General features: G+C 39.5%; 1 protein-coding gene across 5 annotated transcripts in view; it reads left to right on the forward strand.

Moving 5' to 3' along the window:
- ABCC3 (ATP binding cassette subfamily C member 3) overlaps window positions 1-19,487 on the forward strand; it is a 96,222-nt gene that overhangs the window by 27,101 nt on the left and 49,634 nt on the right. For all 5 annotated transcript variants that reach the window (XR_010067195.1, XR_010067194.1, XM_063293224.1 and 2 more), the window contains exons 6-9: window positions 1,110-1,171; window positions 7,483-7,614; window positions 11,909-12,127; window positions 13,010-13,187. Coding sequence is in view for 3 of the 5 variants with exons in the window: in XM_063293224.1 (XP_063149294.1) it covers window positions 1,110-1,171; window positions 7,483-7,614; window positions 11,909-12,127; window positions 13,010-13,187 (591 nt within the window). In the remaining 2 variants the exon portion in view is untranslated. The remainder of the gene's footprint in view (window positions 1-1,109; window positions 1,172-7,482; window positions 7,615-11,908; window positions 12,128-13,009; window positions 13,188-19,487) is intronic.

Below are 19,487 nucleotides of genomic sequence, written 5' to 3' on the forward strand. Positions count from 1 at the left end.
GGCCCCATGTAATAAAACTCACAACACTGACTGTACTTTGATGACCAATAGCCATTGCCCACTCAGATGCTAGAAAGGAGTGAGGCAGCTCATTCTGAAGACAGGAGGCGGGTTGTGGAGATGGCAGTGCCTGCATCTAATTAAAGATGGATTAATGTTGCTGCAATGCTCTTTGCCAAAAAAAGGAGCACAGAGAAACTGAAGGAGGAGTTTGCATGGTTGTTTGGGAGTGGACATGCTTAGCTTCTGTAGAAAGGGTGATTAGCAAGAAAAATTGGTAAATAGAGGAGCATCTGTGCAGTCTGTTTACAGAAATGCTTATCCCTGTTTAATGAGATTCACTGCACACCATATAAAATCCCCAGGGCGGAAGGTTGACTTGGAGAACAAAGGGCTAATCCATTTTTATTGAAGAGGACTTCTACTCACCCATGAGGAGTTTCCCTTCCCTTTCTCCTTACTATATGCCCCTAGATATTTTTCCAAAGAGTTTTCCATCTCTCAGGAGCAGGTTTGGAAAATGCACAGGGGCTCATGGAGGATAGGGAATCTGATCCATCTGCAGTGTCCTTTCTGCTGTTAGTAAGACTTTGTGAAATATAATTTAAAGAGCAGCAAGGGATCTGGTATATTTTATAGCTCCCCTTTGAATGGTATTTGGGTGTATGGAAAATATTGGGCTAATCAAATCTTATTTCCATATTTCCTAAAAAGTTGTGCAAGGACTAAGAGCAGGATGATTTCTTTTACTCTGCACCACCTGGCCTTAATAAAGTCTTCTGGAAACTGGTCAGAGAAGTTCCTTATCCTCAAATACAAGGCTCTTTGTGTTTCCTAAGACAGATATAGCAGAAGTAGACTTCCACTCACTCCTTGGTGTGGTTGTTAGTAGAAGTTATGATTTGGAATCCAACCATTGCATTGAACGTTACTCAGAATTCCAGGGGAAGGAATGGGAAATTGGGGATGCATCTTTCATTTCATGCATAGTTACCAGAGTGTATTCCAAATTATTTTGAATGTTTAATGTGATCTTTCACTACAATTTCAGCTAAAAAGTAACTGATTTTGTGTTTGTTTGCTCTTAATGTCTCCAAAATTTGTCATAGAATCCCTGTCCAGAATTAAATTCTGGTTTTCTTTCAAAGATAACATTTTGGTGGTTCACAAGGTAAGCATGGTTTTTCACATTTTATTGTGCTCCTTTTGATATTACTGGAGAAATGCCAGTTGAATAGATATTCTTTGTGCTCTTGGTTATTCAGCTACATTCCTATGTACAAGTACTGTTTTGCATGCCATTCATTCACATTTCATGCCCTTTCTTCCTGTGCCAGAAGTTATATGTCTGTAGGGTAGAGGTGAGAGCCCGTTAAAACTGCAGGGACTTGCAGAGTCAATGCTGACTTGGCAGTTGCCAAGAGACAACACTGACTCAAAGGCACCAAAAAAAAACCCACATAAAATAAAAGGGTAGAGGTAGAGAGAAATTTGGATTATAGTTGTAGACATGGTTATTTGAAAAGAAGTTCAATAAAGTTGAAATAAACAGGATTATCAAGCTAACATGGATAGGATTGATTACATTTGTATTAAATAATTTGACAAAGTCAAAGACCATTGCTTTTCAGAACTGTGAGGCAGAAATTATAAGACCCACCAGCAAAGTTTAGGTGCAATGAACTCCAATCTCACACATTCCAATGAACTGAAATGTGAAAATACTAAGTTTTATCACAACTAACATTCATTGCAATGTTAACTTTGGAATTAAGATTCAGGTTTTATTTCCTGTTGGAGTCATATTTTATAGAACTTTTAAATTATTTTTAATATGTCAGTAAGAGGAAACGTAAGTCTTGTATAAAATGATGGAACGCATTTCTGCTAACCTTTCCTCTCCAAAAAGTTATTTTAAAAGACTGAATGCTGAGAATACATTTGATTTGATTGGTTTGGTGTTTTTTTTTAAATATCCTAGACATTTTCCCTTAAACTTGGTTTGAGAAATATATGTTTGTAGCTGATTCCATTGTAAAGGAGTCACCTTTCTCCTAATCACAGAGGTGAATTGCAAGGAAAGTGTCCCTTTTTCACACAGCAACTGGAACTGCATGAAGATAACTATTTGTGATAACATGATAAATACTGATGGTGCCTGCGATGTGGCTCCAGTGAATACCACTAACTTCTGCTTCCCCATTAAGCTTGTTCCACCCATTTGAGGAGCCCTTTGGTATCTGTGGGCCCAGCATGGAAGCTGTGTATGGCTTTCATTTCATTGGACCATCCTGATGAGTCCCTGCTGTGCCTTTTTTCTCCACCAGGGTCCCCCTTTGTGGGAACGTTTACCTGAGAAACAACTATGATATGAGATCCCTCTGGTGGTCTAAATCCTGCAGTGTTACCCAGCAGTGCTGAAGGAGTAGCCCATAATTCTGGATTACAGCTAGGGAGAGAGGTTACTTACTTGTGTTTTGTAATCCAGTTGTTTCTGGGGTTCATGGAAAAGCTCTAATTTTTAGATTTCTTTAGTAGGCCTACAAGATGCATGCTGGACAGTATCATAAATGTGGACTGTAAAGACTTGTGTTTGCCATAATTTTCCCCCCATTACCTATAAGAGGTAATGTATCTCTAATATTAAAAAAGGTGAAAGGTCCCCTGTGCAAGCACCAAGTCATCTCTGACCCTTTGGGGGGACGCCACATAGCATAGTTCTGAGAATCTCATAGAAGGGAGATAATATCAAATCAAGAAAGGGTAGAGTAAAATTTATGTTACTTTAAAGATAGAACTGTGCTTTGTTTTTTTAACAGTCGGGGGAACTTGTGAAATAAAGGGAGCTTTAAACCTTCCCTTCCCAGCTGTGATTTTGTCAAAAATCTCCAGTTACGATTATAAATTGGGTAGGTGGGGGGAGACTAATGGACTTTCTCCTCCCCAAACCCTATAGTTACATGATTATTGATTAGATTGTGACTGAAGGCAAAAATTAAAAACATCCAATAAAAATCAGCCTACAAATTGAATCTTTAAAGAGATACAATGTAACATCTAGCTGTAGTGTTAATGTGAAATTTGATGCTCATTGGTTCTCTTGGTCATTCATTTAATTTTTTTATAAGACTTTTATTAAGTTTCAAGCAAAGATAAAAGCTACAGAAAAAGAAAAAAAGAAAAAAAGAAAAACTTAAAAAGTGTAGAAACACAAGAGAAAATTTTTCAAGATTACAAAAAGAGATGACTTCTGACTTTTTACAGCAAGGATATACAACAATTTTCCATAATCAATCCCTTACTCTATATTAAACCAAAATCACATTATTTCTATAAATCATTCCATTGGCACATTGTAAAAATCACTAAATACAGTTACTCCCTCCCCTTATATTAAAATAAAAAAAAAATTACATAAACCTCCTAATCAACTTCCCCCAAGATAACATTTATTTGTTTCCTTCCTACTACTATTCTACACATTTATACTATATACTATATACTATAATAAAGATCAAACTAAAAAACATAGACATTGTCTGCCATTATACTTGATAATACAACAATTTTAATAATCTTAATCATATTAAACCCAAAACCAGACATTTATTATTTTTTATTATACCTTAATAATCTTAATCCAAATAGTTAAGGATAAATGAAATCTGCCAAACTCTAAAAGCAATCCAGATAAATATTCTTAAACCCTTATCCCACTTCAAAATAAACCAGAGCATTTACATATCCCGACAATGCGCACAGAGCTTTTTTCTTTAAAGAATCGAACGGCCCCGCTCAAAAACTCAGATTTCTCTTCAGGAGACCTCCCATACATAATAACCCCTTCTTTTCCATGGCATTCCATCAGAAGATCAATTTCACTTATGACTTGCAACTCGCTCTCTCCCTTAAATTTCCCCAACTCAACTATCCGATCTTCCTCCAGCATTTCAACAGAAGTCCCGATCTCACCCTTAGAAGAGACATTTCTGTCACTGTTAAATTCCGCAGTTTCATCCACGACATCCCCAACCAGATGACACATTTTAGACCTCATACTTTCCACAATGTCTTGAATGCCTTGCATAAAAATTTGATAGGAATCAGAAAGAATCTGTTTAAAATCTTGGTGGAAGTCAGAGAAAGTCTGTGTAAAATCCTCCATGTGTCACGCAATAGACTATGGTGCCCCCCTAGGAGCTTAACCAGCAAAAGTCGAAGATATGAAAGAATTCTGAAATGTGTTTACATAAGCGTTTACAAAGACAGTTCCCCAGGGAAAGTAGAAGCAGAAAACGGGAAGTTCAAAACAGCTGATTCAATGTGTAGGAAAATGCTAATATCTTCAAATTTAGCACAAAAATAATAACAGGGAGACAGTTATTTACTCTCAATCCTCCTTAATATTTGGATGGAAAACAAAGTCCAAAACTTTAAAAGAATTCTTTAAAAATTGATCCCAAAAATAACAGCACCAAGAGAACCAGCTTCTCCTTGCTGTAGAAAGCCTCTCTTAGGGTACACATACTTTAAAAAAAGCATAAATTTTGTGATTTAGAAATGGGGTTGCCGGTCTTAGTGTCCCTTTAAGGCTACAGTGCAGCTTGGAAATGGTGACATCCCAGCCTCCCAGCTAGCTCTTACCAGTCAAACGTGAACACTGTTTATGATCTTCTGGCTGCAAGCAGCCATCCGGAGGAAGACAAATGGGGTGATTTCAGGTGTTTTCCTTTTTCTGGAAAAACACTCCTGGGCTTCAGGAAAAACCTGCCTGAGCCTGAAAGAACTGCCATGTTGTCAGTTCTGCCTGCTGAGCCCACGGGCACAGCTGTTCAGTCTGCTATGTCCCCACCGGAAGTCCTCTTGGTCATTCATTTAAGTTTAAAGTTAGGGCTTGGCCTTGAAGCACTGAAATACACAAAGACCTCTGGATCAGTCAGAAGCTGATTGTTGCAGTGGACAAGGACTTTTTTTTTTTTTGCCTGAGATATGTACTTTCTGATGGACTTCTGTATACATCTGGGAAGAGACTTTATTCTTTTTGTTTGTTTGGAAGAGACTCTGCTCCTCAAGAGTTGAAAGTCTGTCTCATGATTAAAGGAAAACCAGCAAAAACATTGCGTTTGCTGCTTGAAGGAAGGGATTTTGTTGTAGTTGTTGTTATGTACAGTGTAGTATTTTGCAGTTCAACCTTGCTTCCCTGTGCAAAATCCTTGAAAAATAGGTTAGGCTGTAAAACTGTGTTTTTGTATTAGACTGTGGGTTAGACTTGGTTCAGGTGCCTTTTATCTGCCTGGTGACTTTCAGCCGGCTACTGTTTCTTTACCTGGCCTATCGCACAAATCTGGTGTGAAGGTGGGAGAAATCCTGTGCCTGGTCTCTTGGGCTCCTTAAGGGAAAGGAACGGTGATGAACAGTGTGTGTGTGTGTGTGTGTACATACACACACATGCATACTGGTTGAGTAATTTGTTTGATTCACAGCTGCTCTGCCATGAAGGTAAAACAATAGATCAGATGGGTCACTTAAAGCCAATGTTATTAAAATTGCCAAGCTCTAAACCTTGCTGATGAGTTCTTCAGTTTCAAACGCAAAGGTCCAACCTGGATTTATATTACTTTGTCATAAAACTTCCAATTAAAGAGAGATCAAATGAATTCACTCTGTTTGCAATCAGCCGAGTTGCTATGGGAGGGTTGGAGGGCAACAGGGAGTAAAACCATTAACATTTGTCCTGTTGTTATTTCTATGGGGGCTGAGCAGAGATAAGAGCCAGGAGAATTTGCAGTCAAGATGAGCCACCACCTTTAGATTAGGCCAGTAATCCCCCTTCTGTTTGGATATTATTGAAGCAATGTGTGAAACCATGCCGAGGAAGCTATCTCACAGCCTGGTATTTACCAGTAAGTACATTTCAAAGGCAAGGAAGAATTATAAGATAGCTTGGAATGATGCAAGGTTCAGTAGAAGTTTTGTGTTTGGACAGCGTTGAAATATTTTGAACCAAATTAATTTAATATAGGGGAAGATCCTAATATCAGAAGGTTTGGGCTCACAGATTTAATATCAGAATAATGTGAAAGGGGAGAGCTGGAGGAGGGGAAAGAAGCATTGATAACAGCTTGTACAATTAGACACACACACACACACATAATAAAAGAGAAGAACGTGCAAGGTAAGTGATGGGCAAACAAAACAGAGTGTTTTTGATATAGTGGTGAAGGTGATGGACCATGACTAGGGAGACCTAAGTTTGGGTTTACCCCCAAAACTCACTGGTGAATTCAGGCCAGTCACTCCCTCTCAAGCCAACCTATTTTCAAGGTGACTATTATGGGGATAAAACGGAGAACCCCCTTCTCTTGAAGGAATAGAGGGATGTACATCTAATGAACAAGTGCACAACTTGCTCAAAGCACTGTATTTGGGGGACAAGGCAGGAGACTGTTTTTTTTAGAGGCTGCTTTGTATGTTACCTCTGCGCAAAGCATACTGCAAGGCACGAGGGGAGGGCCCTTCTGGATGCACACCTTGAGGCCAGGAAACAGCTGCTTGAATAAGGCTCAGCATAGCTGCTTCCAGGCCCGCCCAAGTTTTCCACTAGTCCTCCCAGTAGAATTCTCTTCTAGGCATGCCCACATGTACCCAGAAGTCTTCAGGAGAGTCTTGAAACAGCCTCACTGAGCCGTTTTGCTCAGGAGGCAGATTGAGAAGGACCCCTTACTTCATGGAATGACTTGCACAGCCCTATAGAATATTGTTACTGCTGTGATGGGTGGGCGGGGGAGTGGGGTATCATGTAGCATAAAGCCCTGGGCCCTCTCTTTGATTCTGCCAACTTTGATTATCTTCCTGTAGTTGCAATCAGACCATGTTTTCTTTGGCTACACGCTCTGTTAAATACATGAACATCCCTGCACACCATTGATATGTTGACAGGTAATCCTTATCCCTCTTAAATTTATGATATAGTTGACTTGCATCCATAGTACTCTGCATATTCCCACCCCATGTAATGGAAGCAAAGGATATGGAAGCCAAGGGCAAGAAAATATGCTAGCAGATGGATAAATTATTAGGACTGAGCAAAATATTTGAAAGATGAATTTTGCAATGCCTTTGAAACTTTTGAAAGCAGCCATGTCATTTGCAGAACTCATATAGCACATAGTGTCTTCTTGTTGCAGTATTGTGCATACAGAGACACCTAGGATAATGTTTGAAGCAGCTCTGTAAGCCTTGCTAAAGACAAACTGCTTTAATTAGTTTTGAAGAGAGGGGCTACGTTCTTGCTAGTGTGCATTGTGAAATAGCTCTTTCAAATCCTTTGCATGCTCTGTATGTTGCCCTTGGAGTAGCAGAGAGGGAAATTAAGATAGATGCCTGCTGTCAGTGGAGGGATTTGCCCATCTAATGTACAAAAAGGTTGGTTTGTCCAGACTGATTCAGCGTTATTAATGTGCCTTTGTTACTGCTGTCTAGTTTGGCAATACAAGGCTATAAGAAGCCTCTTGAAGATAAAGATTTATGGTCTCTGAATGCTGATGATAAATCTGAAGAAGTAGTCCAGAAGCTCCAGAAAGAGTGGGACAAGCAAAAACAACATGGGAAATTGTAAGTTGGCTTTGTTTTAAGAAAAGTCATTCCTGTACAGTACTTCTATTTTTATGAATAAAATACAGTCTTAGGGCAGTTCTGTATGGTGACCAAGCTGCTGCTTGTCTCCCATGCTGCTCCCAACTTGCTGTGGGTTGACAATGGGATTGGGCTGGTGCTCAGTCTGCACTAGGGCCAATGCAGGACCTGATGGGCATTCCCCTGCTTTTCATCCTTCCCGTGTATGCAGGGAAATCAGGCGTTATTGGATGGTCATGGAATGGACAAGCCTCCGTGTGCCTGCCTTTTCCATTTGGGGATTGGTCCCACCTCACCGGTCCCCACTATTTGCTTTCCTTCTTGGATGCCCTCCCCTTCCTTCCTGCATTCGTCCATCTTAACTTTATGCACTCCTCTTCCACCTTTCTATTTTGTTTTTTATTTTTTAATTTTTTTAATGGCTCATTCCACTGAAGAAACTCTTAATATGCTTGCTGGAGTGTTTCCTCTTTTCAGCCCCCTCACACCTAGCAGCTCTTCGTTGAGGAGTTTGATGCAATGTTCCTATCTAGAAGATTGTCTTTATAAGTTGCAGGACCAAGAGGAAATACTGTATTCAGCATAAGGACTGCTTAAAAGAGCAGATTGTATGCCACAGTAATCCATATGCTTTGTTAAGAAAATGAAAAATCTGTATCCTGTAACGTCTATGCGGATTAATTTAGTGGGTGTGTTTGCTTTTTTGCATAATTTATTTCGCCTTTTCTAGTCATAGAAAACCTTGAAAAACCTACTTCTGGAACTTCTTCTTCAACTCCATTGTACTTTATCAGATTTTATCTTCTACTACTCTCACACTTTCAAGTCTGTTCTTATTGTCATGTGGCAAATGGGAGAAAGAATGGATTTCCTCAGCCAAATCACTGAAATGGGATTTGAACATTCACAGAATGGTTTGAGGGCACCAGATGCAATTCTGTTGTCGAGCTAAATTAAGCACGCTGGCTGGGGAATTATGGGAGTCGAAGTCCACACATCTTAAAGTTGCCAAGTTTGAAAAACACTGAGCTAAATGAACAAGATCTAAATTTTCAGGCTGGGGTTTTTGTTTGTTTGTTTGTTTTTAACATTTCTGAAGGCTTGGGAAGATTTGAGGGCCAAAATGGGTGCCCTAAGCCTGTGCAAAGTACCGTTTCATCCCTTACATTCCTGCCAATTCCCCATCCGAGAAGGTGACCTCAGGGTGATTGTGGCCATGCCCTCTGTTGTCCGCCAGGATAGTCCCCAGATCGAAAAGGATTCTCCTCCTGCCCTGCAATCTGCGAAAGCACCTCGACATCACACCTCTGTCAACAAGAAAGTCAGAAAATCAGAGAATTATCATCTAAATTTCCACTGAGTCTGGAAATCTCTCCATTGTCCGAGGCCACACTTAAAAACGAGCAAACTTTTTCCGGCCTGTAGGGGACTACAGAAGTGTGATGCCATCACGGGAGGTGCAGCCCTAGAATTTTCGCTTCTTTTGGAGAAATTTCCAGTGGGGTACTAAATTCAGTGCATTAAGCTTGCTTAAAGGGGTCCTAAAACACCTATTTCAATTTTTGTAATCAGGAAAATAAACCATTGCCATATAAATTAGTGATTTACGGCTGAATTTCAGAGGAACTGCCAGTGGGCTATAATGCTTGTAAAGAAGGAGAACAAACTGCAGCTCATCTCGTTAGCACCTGGAACTATCTCAGCATAAGCTTTGGAAAGTTACTTAAGCACAGCAAAGAAAACAAGGATACAGTCGGTAGGGAGAGGGAAGGTTCTGAACTGGCTGGGCATGGAATAGATGCCTGGCTGCTTCCTTTGTCTTATTACCAGTGCAGGAGTAACTTTTTATCCATGGTTCAGGCCCTCTACAGCCAAATTTTATTTGGGTGACGATACTCTGCGGATATTTAACTTTTCTGGCCTACTCCAAGAGATTGCCATTTTGGAATCCAAGCCTACTGTATGCTATGCTTTTGTCTCCCCACTTTATTGACAGGGGAAAAAAAAACCCAAGGCTACATTCTGTGCTTATCAGGGTGAAAAAAAGACCTCAAGGAATAGAAGCCACTATCTGAACAAACCTTGCAAAGGGGTCGGCTCTTGGTAGAGAGATGACCTTTCGTGTTTCCAAGTAGAAGGCCACTGTTTGGCAAGCTTGCAGACCTTGATCAACCCAGTCAGAGAATAAAATGGCCTATCTGTGAATGCTTGTAATGCAGCAAGTACTCATAAGCAGCTGTCTCACTCTGACACCCTGGGATGCCATAGTAAGGAATATGCTTTGCTTTAAAGAGGCCATGGGACTTCTGAATGTATAAAATTTGAGCTAGTCAGGCATCTCCTAGGGCATTATGCAGTTATTATTTCACAAAACAGAAACTCCACCCTTTTGCTGTGTTTTTCCCAAGCACACCTAGTATCGAGTTTTCACTAGATAGTATCTGGTTCCTCCTAATAATATTGGAAGAGAATTAATGTGGGTGTTTAAACAGTGTTTCTCAACATGGCTGGCTGGGGAATTCTGGGAACTGAAGTCCACACAGCTTAAAGTTGCTGAGGCTGAGAAATACTGGCTTAAACTACTCTGAATTGCTCAACAACTGCTCTCCATGGAGTTTCCATTTTATACACAAATGAAATCAGATTAAAACACAGCAAAGATTTAGAGAAATCCTTTTTAAAGGGAATTTTCCTAGAGATATGCTTGGGCCCCTCAATCCGGGTTTTCAGAATTCTTTTCAGACCTTTTAAATGGGACTTTGAGGCCTTCTGAGGCACTTGGTGAGGGGGAAAGGTCTCCATCTCATTTATATAACTTAGATATCATTCATGATTCTTACATTTTGTGGAAAATGACTCTACTTAGTGAAATTCTTTTGTACACCACTAAATCAGGCAGCATATAAAATAAATAAATAAATATTCACTTGATTGGGGTAGCATGTAAATCTTGTGAATTGATTAATAAATAATGTTTAGAGCATTCATAATACTATGTAAAGCCATTTTTCAAAGCAAATCCAAAAAGAAGACAAACACATGGTTGATCTGATGTGAAATAGCCATGGTTTTTATTCTGGGCTTTCAGAATCTTTCAGGCAGCAGGCTCCAAATAAACATTATATATATAGATCATGTATCAAATTATATTTATTGAGTAGGAAATTTTAAAACCTGTCAACTATCTAGATAATGCTCAGTTCTACTATGATTTTGATGACATTGTTGTATCAGAGCATGTTTTTCCATCTGGCAACAACTAAACAATCACATCTCATTCCAAAAATAAGTGACAATTATTCCTTCTTCAAGATACAGTATTGAACAGCTAAACTATTCTGGATTTAGGAATTTAAATAGAAAGGTTATGAATATATTTTGTTTATTTTACCCAGATCAGCCTATTTCCTCAAAATGTATTTACTGGGGTATTCTTTCCAGCATAGTGCCTCAGGACCTGCTTTCTGATATTGCCTGCAGACAAAGGCATTTTCACCCTTCCTGATCTTTGTGGTCTTCAACAAGGCTAGAGGAGGATACAATAATGGATTAATTAAATGATTGAAAAGTCGGGGCCGAATATAGCATGGCTGATAGGCTTTGTATTGAATCCCTCATGTGGCACCAGAGGCTAAACTGAAGGTATCTGGGAGATTATGTAGCCCTGATGAGGGCTATACATCTCAGAGCAGGGGAATCACTAAGACTGCTGCTGTTTTGCTGAATATGATGTTTTTATGGCAAAGAAGAAAAGGAGAAATTTTAGGTGTTGGTGGTTTAGTCTTAGCAAAGGCTTTAGGTTACAACTTCATATCTAAAGTTTAGGGTTTTTTTAAAGGTAATGTAATCTTAGCAATCTTTGCCACATTCACTACAAAGGATTGACATGGATCTTTCTGCCACTAAATACACCAAGTAGAATGATTGCACATGATGCTCGGGAGAGCCTTTGTGGAAATGTTTCCAAGTTAACTCCCTTAGATCAATGTAATCTAAATATGTAGTTGTAACACTATTCAAGTGAAACTGTTTTGAACACAGCTAGTTGCTTTTTATTTTTTTGGAGCAAACACCTCTATGTTTCTGGACAGTAAAAGGGTGGCCCCTATTGTACCAAAGTAGTGTAGTTGTTAGTACCGTTGTTCTAACTACCAAAGCTACATGTGGAAATTCCGAGGCTGCTTGTCCTGCTGCTCGAGTTTCTTATTTGATCAGCATTTGTAACAGGGCTCTTCTTTTTAACTGACTGAAATAATGTGTTTATTTGTCCTAGGAAATATGATGTATCCTACACAAAGGGCTGTGACCATGAGATGAACCATATGGATGAAAGTCCAGGAGAAACAGAGCTCATGTTAAATGCTCCCATTAAGCAGAAAGAGCCTTCCTTTCTTAAAGCCTTACTTAGGACCTTTGGCCCTTATTTTTTAATTGGCTCCTTCTTCAAAGTGATCCAAGATCTGTTGTCTTTTGTCAACCCCCAGTTGTTAAGGTAAATTTTCCCCTTAATTCTCACAGGCAAGAGAATTTAGAATTTCCATGCCCCTTTAAGATTATGTATTAGTACAGCCTTCCCCAGCCTTCCCAGAGGGAAATCTGGGAACATGATTCCCAAGACATTGGTGGGGAGGAGGCCAAGTTGGGGAAGACTGTACTCGTGAATAAATATGAAAGATTGAAGGGGGTATATGGAAGATTCCCCTTTAGGCATGCTAATAACATGCCTAGGTGGCATGCTTCTCTCCAGTTCATAGTTAGACTTGATCATATGCAAAATGCATTTCCTAAGGGGAAATCAGTTCTATGTGGAATTGCTGTTCAGATTCCCAAGTGTAAGTTGCCAAGTGTAAAAATTACACCTGTGCATACTTTACTGCATGTACTACATTGTGAAGCTATAATTTGCTTCACATCTCAATATCTGCACCCTCCGCATTGGTCCAATGAAATATACTTGTGCTATTTTCATACATTGAGATGGACAAACTGTGGCCCTCCAGATACTGCCAAACTGCAGATCTCTGTGACTCCAATCAGCACAGAGGAGAAGTAAGGGATTTTGAAAGTTGCAAGTCAACAATATGTGGAGGATCATAGGTATCCTATCTCTGCTTTACATATGAATATATTTTCACTTTAGAAGTTTTAATGGAAAACAAATAGAAGATTGTAAAATAAATAAAATGTTTGAGGTTACATTTATCCAACCATAATTGAGCACATGAATAAAGTTTGATCCTCTCACAAAGGATACTTTGTTTGGGGACTACTCCAGCAGGGGGTTAAAAGGAAGTGATGTTTTGCTCTGCCCCATTAATCTTTTTATTTTCTCTTCCCTGTGTTGTCTGTTTATTTCAATCTTCTTCTTAAACAGCATGTTAATTAGCTTTGTGAAGAATGAAAGTGCTCCCTTATGGTGGGGATACCTGATTGCGGCATTGATGTTTTTCTGTGCCGTGCTGCAGACAATAATCCTTCACCAGCATTTCCAGTACTGCTTTGTTACTGGGATGAGGCTGAGAACTGGCATCATTGGGATGGTCTATAGAAAGGTAAGAGCAAGTGTGTATCCTGGCATACCGTGAAAGGTCACAGACCATTTAGAGATCAGAGATCGCTGTGTTGTGTATTCTTCTCTCAAAATAAGAATGGGTACACCAGAACCTTTGGCTGTAGATCAGATGTTTATCTCTCTGTGTGTATATGCTCTTGCAGAGTCTCAGCTGATCTAATATTTAGTTGATTTTCCTGCTGCAAGCACACACAACAAATGGCAAATGAGTGTTGGGTAGCTGCACATGTTAGGTCCATCCTGACAGACCTTTGCTGTTTCTGATAAATTAATAAGTCAGTCATAGAGCCAGTGTAATACTTTGCCAGATTAGAGCAGTTTTTGGATTTTCAAGGTATGTTATATTCAGCCATGTATTACTGCAATTCTGATCTGTTTCAAAATACTCTTCCATCTACCAGCAGCTGCTTAGTACAGGAAAAAAACCAAGTAAGGAAGAGCTAATCACGTTATTAATGTTAACTCTACTTTGGCCTTATATTAATTGCTAATAGCTTAAAGGTGAATGGTTCAGCCAATGTTGCTACATCAGATCCTGTAAATGCTATGTGCCACTATAAATAGTAATGGAAATAACTAGATTAGAAAGTCCGCTCCTCCAAGAAGCTTATAATCTTATATTTCTGTACTGGGCATGAAAAAAGATGAAAAATGGAGATGAGTACCAGGAAGATGCATTCAGTTTAATTACACAAATTACACAAATTCAGTCTTAATTTCAGTGGGAGATGAAGATTGAAGGCTTTGTGGAATTGGGTTTGAGGCAAGTTTTTGAAGGGGAAAAAAAACTTCCCTTCAAGTTTTAGAAGGAAAAAAAAGGAGATATTTGCAGAGGTTTTAGCTGAGACCGTTCTAAGCAAATAAAACCAATAGACTCATTTAAGAGCACAGAAGGCTTTTGTATAGCCCAGCATGGTAAAGTTGGAAGACCCTCACTGCTTTGCAGGGATATATTGAATACGAGAGCAGAATGCTATGAATGCACCAGGCTGGGCACACAGGGCAAGGCCGGGAGGACTTTAAAACTAAAGGCAAAACATTTGTGCAGGATTTATATAGAGACAAGCTAGTGCAGTAGCTTATTGAGGTCAGAATGACAAGAGAGGTGAATGATTTAGGAAGCAGGTGGGCACAGGGAGTGAGTGGCTCAGGTGCAACAAAAAGGAAAAGTAAATATAAGATTGTTGTTATCCCTGTGCAAGATGAGCAGCATATAATCCAGAGATTTTGCTGGGGGGATAGAAGAGAAAGGCTAAATTTTGCTTTGTGGCAAAGGAAGAACAACATGAGTTGGCTAAGGCTGGAATAGAGGGAACCAACCAGAGGAGGAAGACTTTGGAGAATGGAATTCGGGCAACAGGTTGAAGCTATGCACTCTCAGCCATTTCTAGACTTCTCCATGGTCTAGTAATTGCAGTCTACTCAGAAATATTTTGAAATACATTCCATGCTTACATGATTTTCTCCTGATGGAGTATATTCTGTGTTACTGAAGATTCCTTAATCTATCTCTCAGCTGTGGTCTCTTAACTAATGACTCACTCTAGACAAGGAGACAGAAAGCTTCAGAACTCTGCTCTCTCTGGATTTCCTTGATTTTGTCATGCATCTTATCTTTTCATCTGCTTGATCTAATTATCCTGTTTTGACTGGCTGGTATTCTAAAAGCAATTCAACCATGCAGCTTTTCTGTAACCTCTTGACAAGAGAGGCTTATGGTAGACCCATACTTCAAACCATGTGGAAGTAGTGCCTAACCAGGCACTACTGAATGAGGACACAAAAAAGATCATGACCCAAAGATGGGGGTCTTGTCCAGCCCTTTGTTGCCCTTTCCCAGCAGTGTACCCATGTGCCAGTACCATAGTATGGTGAATATAAACCTATGTGCCTTTGGTAGTTTCAGTCAGATAATTAGAGCTACTTAATCATGTTCATTGTGGTTTACATTATTTGTGCATATTACCAATATTGCCCTTGGTGCTGCTTTTGGACTATGTTCCCAACTCTCCCAATTTTACCACCTGATTTCCATCTTTGTAGGATACCAATTCATTCGCAAGATTAGGATGTGCACGTCTGCCCAATGATCAATACTGTATAACGCATCCATAGTTTGGGATGAAGGAAATTTTGTCTTGTATGCTAATATATCTTTTTTTAATATAATTTTTGTTGAAGAAAATTTTTACAAGATAACAACAATACGAATACTAGAAAAGAAACAAATAAAATAAGGAGGAATAGTGAATAAGTAAGAAAGAAAATAGAAAAAAGAAGGGAGGGAGGGAGGGCGGGCAAGCTTCCAATCTTTTTGACAGCACTTATAAATGCATTCATATTTTACCCTCTCTCTCTAAAGTTACATCATAATTTCCTTCTTTCCATAAGCTACGCTTTCTAATCTTCAAACCTATAAATCACAAGTTCATTTTTCTCTTTTTTCGGCAAAAAGTCCATAAGGGGTTTCCAGTCATTGATACATGAAGTTGTTGGTCTTTCTGTAATTGAACAAGTTAATTTTGCCATCTCTGCTAGTTCTGTCATCTTCACAACCATTCCTCCATTGTGGGTATTTCAGAGTCTTCCCATTTTTGCACAAATATCTTGCAGCAATAATCATATATAAAAATAATCTTCCATGGCTCTTTTCTAATTGTTGTTTATTCGTTTAGTCGCTTCCAACTCTTCGTGACTTCATGGACCAGCCCACGCCAGATCTTCCTGCAGGTTGTCAACACCCCCAGCTCCCCCAAGGATGAGTCCATCACCTCTAGAATATCATCCATCCACCTTGCCCTTGGTCGGCCCCTCTTCCTTTTGCCCTCCAATCTCCCTAGCATCAGCATCTTCTCCAGGGTGTCCTGTTTTCTCATTATGTGGCCAAAGTATTTCAGTTTTGCCTTTAATATCATTCCCTCAAGTGAGCAGTCTGGCTTTATTTCCTGGAGGATGGACTGGTTTGATCTTCTTGCAGTCCAAGGCACTCTCAGAATTTTCCTCCAACACCACAGTTCCAAAGCATCGATCTTCCTTCTCTCAGCCTTCCTTATCGTCCAGCTCTTGCAGCCATATGTTACTACGGGGAACACCATTGCTTTAACTATGCGGACCTTTGTTGTCAGTGTGATATCTCTGCTCTTCACTATTTTATTGAGATTGGTCATTGCTCTTCTCCCAAGGATTAAGCGTCTTCTGATTTCCTGACTGCAGTCAGCATCTGCAGTAATCTTCGCACCTAGAAATACAAAGTCTTTCACTGCCTCTACATTTTCTCCCTCTATTTGCCAGTTATCAGTCAAGCTGGTTGCCATAATCTTGGTTTTTTTGAGGTTTAGCTGCAAGCCAGCTTTTGCGCTTTCTTCTTTCACCTTCATCATAAGGCTCCTCAGTTCCTCTTCACTTTCAGCCATCAAAGTGGTATCATCTGCATATCTGAGATTGTTAATGTTTCTTCTAGCGATTTTAACTCCAGCCTTGGATTCCTCAAGCCCAGCATGTCGCATGATGTGTTCTGTGTACAAGTTGAATAGGTAGGGTGAGAGTATACAGCCCTGCCATACTCCTTTCCCAATCTTAAACCAGTCCGTTGTTCTGTGGTCTGTTCTTACTGTTGCTACTTGGTCATTATACAGATTCTTCAGGAGGCAGACAAGATGACTTGGTATCCCCATACCACTAAGAACTTGCCACAATTTGTTATGGTCCACACAGTCAAAGGCTTTAGAATAGTCAATAAAACAGAAATGGATGTTTTTCTGAAACTCCCTGGCTTTTTCCATTATCCAGTGGATATTGGCAATTTGGTCCCTAGTTCCTCTGCCTTTTCTAAACCCAGCTTGTACAACTGGCAATTCTCGCTCCCTGAATTGCTGAAGTCTACCTTGCAGGATCTTGAGCATTACCTTACTGGCATGTGAAATGAGTGCCACTGTTCGATAGTTTGAACATTCTTTAGTGTTTCCCTTTTTTGGTATGGGGATATAAGTTGATTTTTTCCAATCTGATGGCCATTCTTGTGTTTTCCAAATTTGCTGGCATATAGCATGCATTACCTTGACAGCATCATCTTGCAAGATTTTGAACAGTTCAGCTGGGATGCCGTCATCTCCTGCTGCCTTGTTATTAGCAATGCTTCTTAAGGCCCATTCAACCTCACTCTTCAGGATGTCTGGCTCTAGCTCACTGACCACACCGTCAAAGCTATCCTCGATATTGTTATCCTTCCTATACAGGTCTTCTGTATATTCTTGCCACCTTTTCTTGATCTCTTCTTCTTCTGTTAGGTCCTTGCCATCTTTGTTTTTGATCATACCCATTTTTGCCTGGAATTTACCTCCGATGTTTCTAATTTTCTGGAAGAGGTCTCTTGTCCTTCCTATTCTATTGTCTTCTTCCACTTCCGCGCATGGCTTGTTTAAAAATAATTCCTTATCTCTTCTGGCTAACCTCTGGAATTTTGCATTTAATTGGGCATATCTCCCCCTATCACTGTTGCCTTTTGCTTTCCTTCTTTCTTGGGCTACTTCTAGTGTCTCAGCAGACAGCCATTTTGCCTTCTTGGTTTTCTCTTTCTTTGGGATGTATTTTGTTGCCGCCTCCTGAACAATGTTGCGAACTTCTGTCCAGAGTTCTTCCGGGACCCTATCTACTAAGTCCAGTCCCTTAAATCGATTCTTCACCTCCACTGCATATTCCTTAGGAATATTAGTGAGCCCATATCTAGCTGATCCGTGGGTCTTCCCTAATCTCTTTAGTCTGATCCTAAATTGTGCAAGAAGAAGTTCGTGATCTGAATTACAGTCAGCTCCAGGTCTTGTTTTTACCGAATGTATAGATGTCTGCCACCTTCGGCTTCAAAGGATGTAGTCAATCTGATTTCGGTGTTGTCCATCTGGTGAAGTCCATGTATAAAGCCGTCTCTTAGGTTGTTGGAAGAGAGTGTTTGTCATGCAGAGTGAGTTGTCTTGGCAAAATTCTATCAGCCTATGTCCTGCTTCGTTTTGTTCACCCAGGCCATGCTTACCTGTAATTCCAGGTGTCATTTGACTGCCCACCTTAGCATTCCAGTCTCCTGTGATGAAAATAACATCTCTTTTAGGCGTGTTGTCCTGTAGGTGCTGCAGATCGTCATAGAACTGCTCTACTTCAGCTTCTTCAGCATCTGTGGTTGGGGCGTATATTTGGATCACTGTGATGCTAGATGGCTTGCCCTGAATTCGAATTGAGATCATTCTATCATTTTTTGGATTGTATCCAAGCACTGCGTTAGCCACTTGACTATTAATTATGAAGGCTACTCCATTTCTTCTGTGGTCCTCTTGTCCACAGTAGTAGATCTGGTGGTCATTTGATGTGAAGTGGCCCATTCCAGTCCATTTCAGTTCACTGACGCCCAAAATGTCTACCTTTAATCTTGACATCTCATCTTTTCTAATTAACTGTCCATTAATCCCAGCAAGAAAAGTTCTGGTTTCAGTTGAATGTTGATCTTTAAAATTCTTTGTATCATTATATGTATTTGAACCCAGAAATTTGTCTTTTTTACAAGTCCGCTAGGCAAAATAAGATGACCCTTCATGTTGTCCACATTTCCAACATAAATGTGAAGAACCTTTATACATTCTAGACAATTCTTCTGGAGTCATATACCAGCGGTACATTATTTTATAAAATTTTTCTTTTAGGTTATAACACAATGTAAATTTCAATCCTTTTAACCACTTATTTTCCCACTGTTTCATCAGTATATTGTGTCCAAAGTTCTTAGCCCATTTTATCATACAGTCTTTCACTTGTTCTTCTTCCATTTCAAATATCAGTAAAACTTTATACATTTTAGCAATTACATGTTCATCATTTCTACATAGTTCAACATCAAATTCTGTCTTCTGCTGCCCAATTCCAAATGTCCTTTTATTTACCTTAAATCTCTCCCTTAATCATGAAAACCATTGAAAACTAAATTCCTCTGTGGCCAATTATTCTTTTGACTTCAACTTATATACTCCATGTTCCTGTTCTAACAACTCTCAATCAGTTAACCATTTTTCTTTAACTACTGTTTCTTTCCTATGAAATGCTTCATGTGCTGAGTCCCATAAAGGCATTTTCAGGCACAGTCTGGGTTTATATCGGTTTCATATTCTCAATATGGCACTTCTAATATAATGATTCTTAAAGTCTAAATTATCCTTAACTTTATCATACCACAGAAAACCATGCCATCTGAACCTCAGATCGTGCTAATTCTAAAATTCTCTTTATTTCTCAGCAAAAC

The sequence above is a fragment of the Candoia aspera genome, chromosome 2, assembly GCF_035149785.1.
Source record: "Candoia aspera isolate rCanAsp1 chromosome 2, rCanAsp1.hap2, whole genome shotgun sequence".
Classification (NCBI taxonomy): Eukaryota; Metazoa; Chordata; class Lepidosauria; order Squamata; family Boidae; genus Candoia; species Candoia aspera.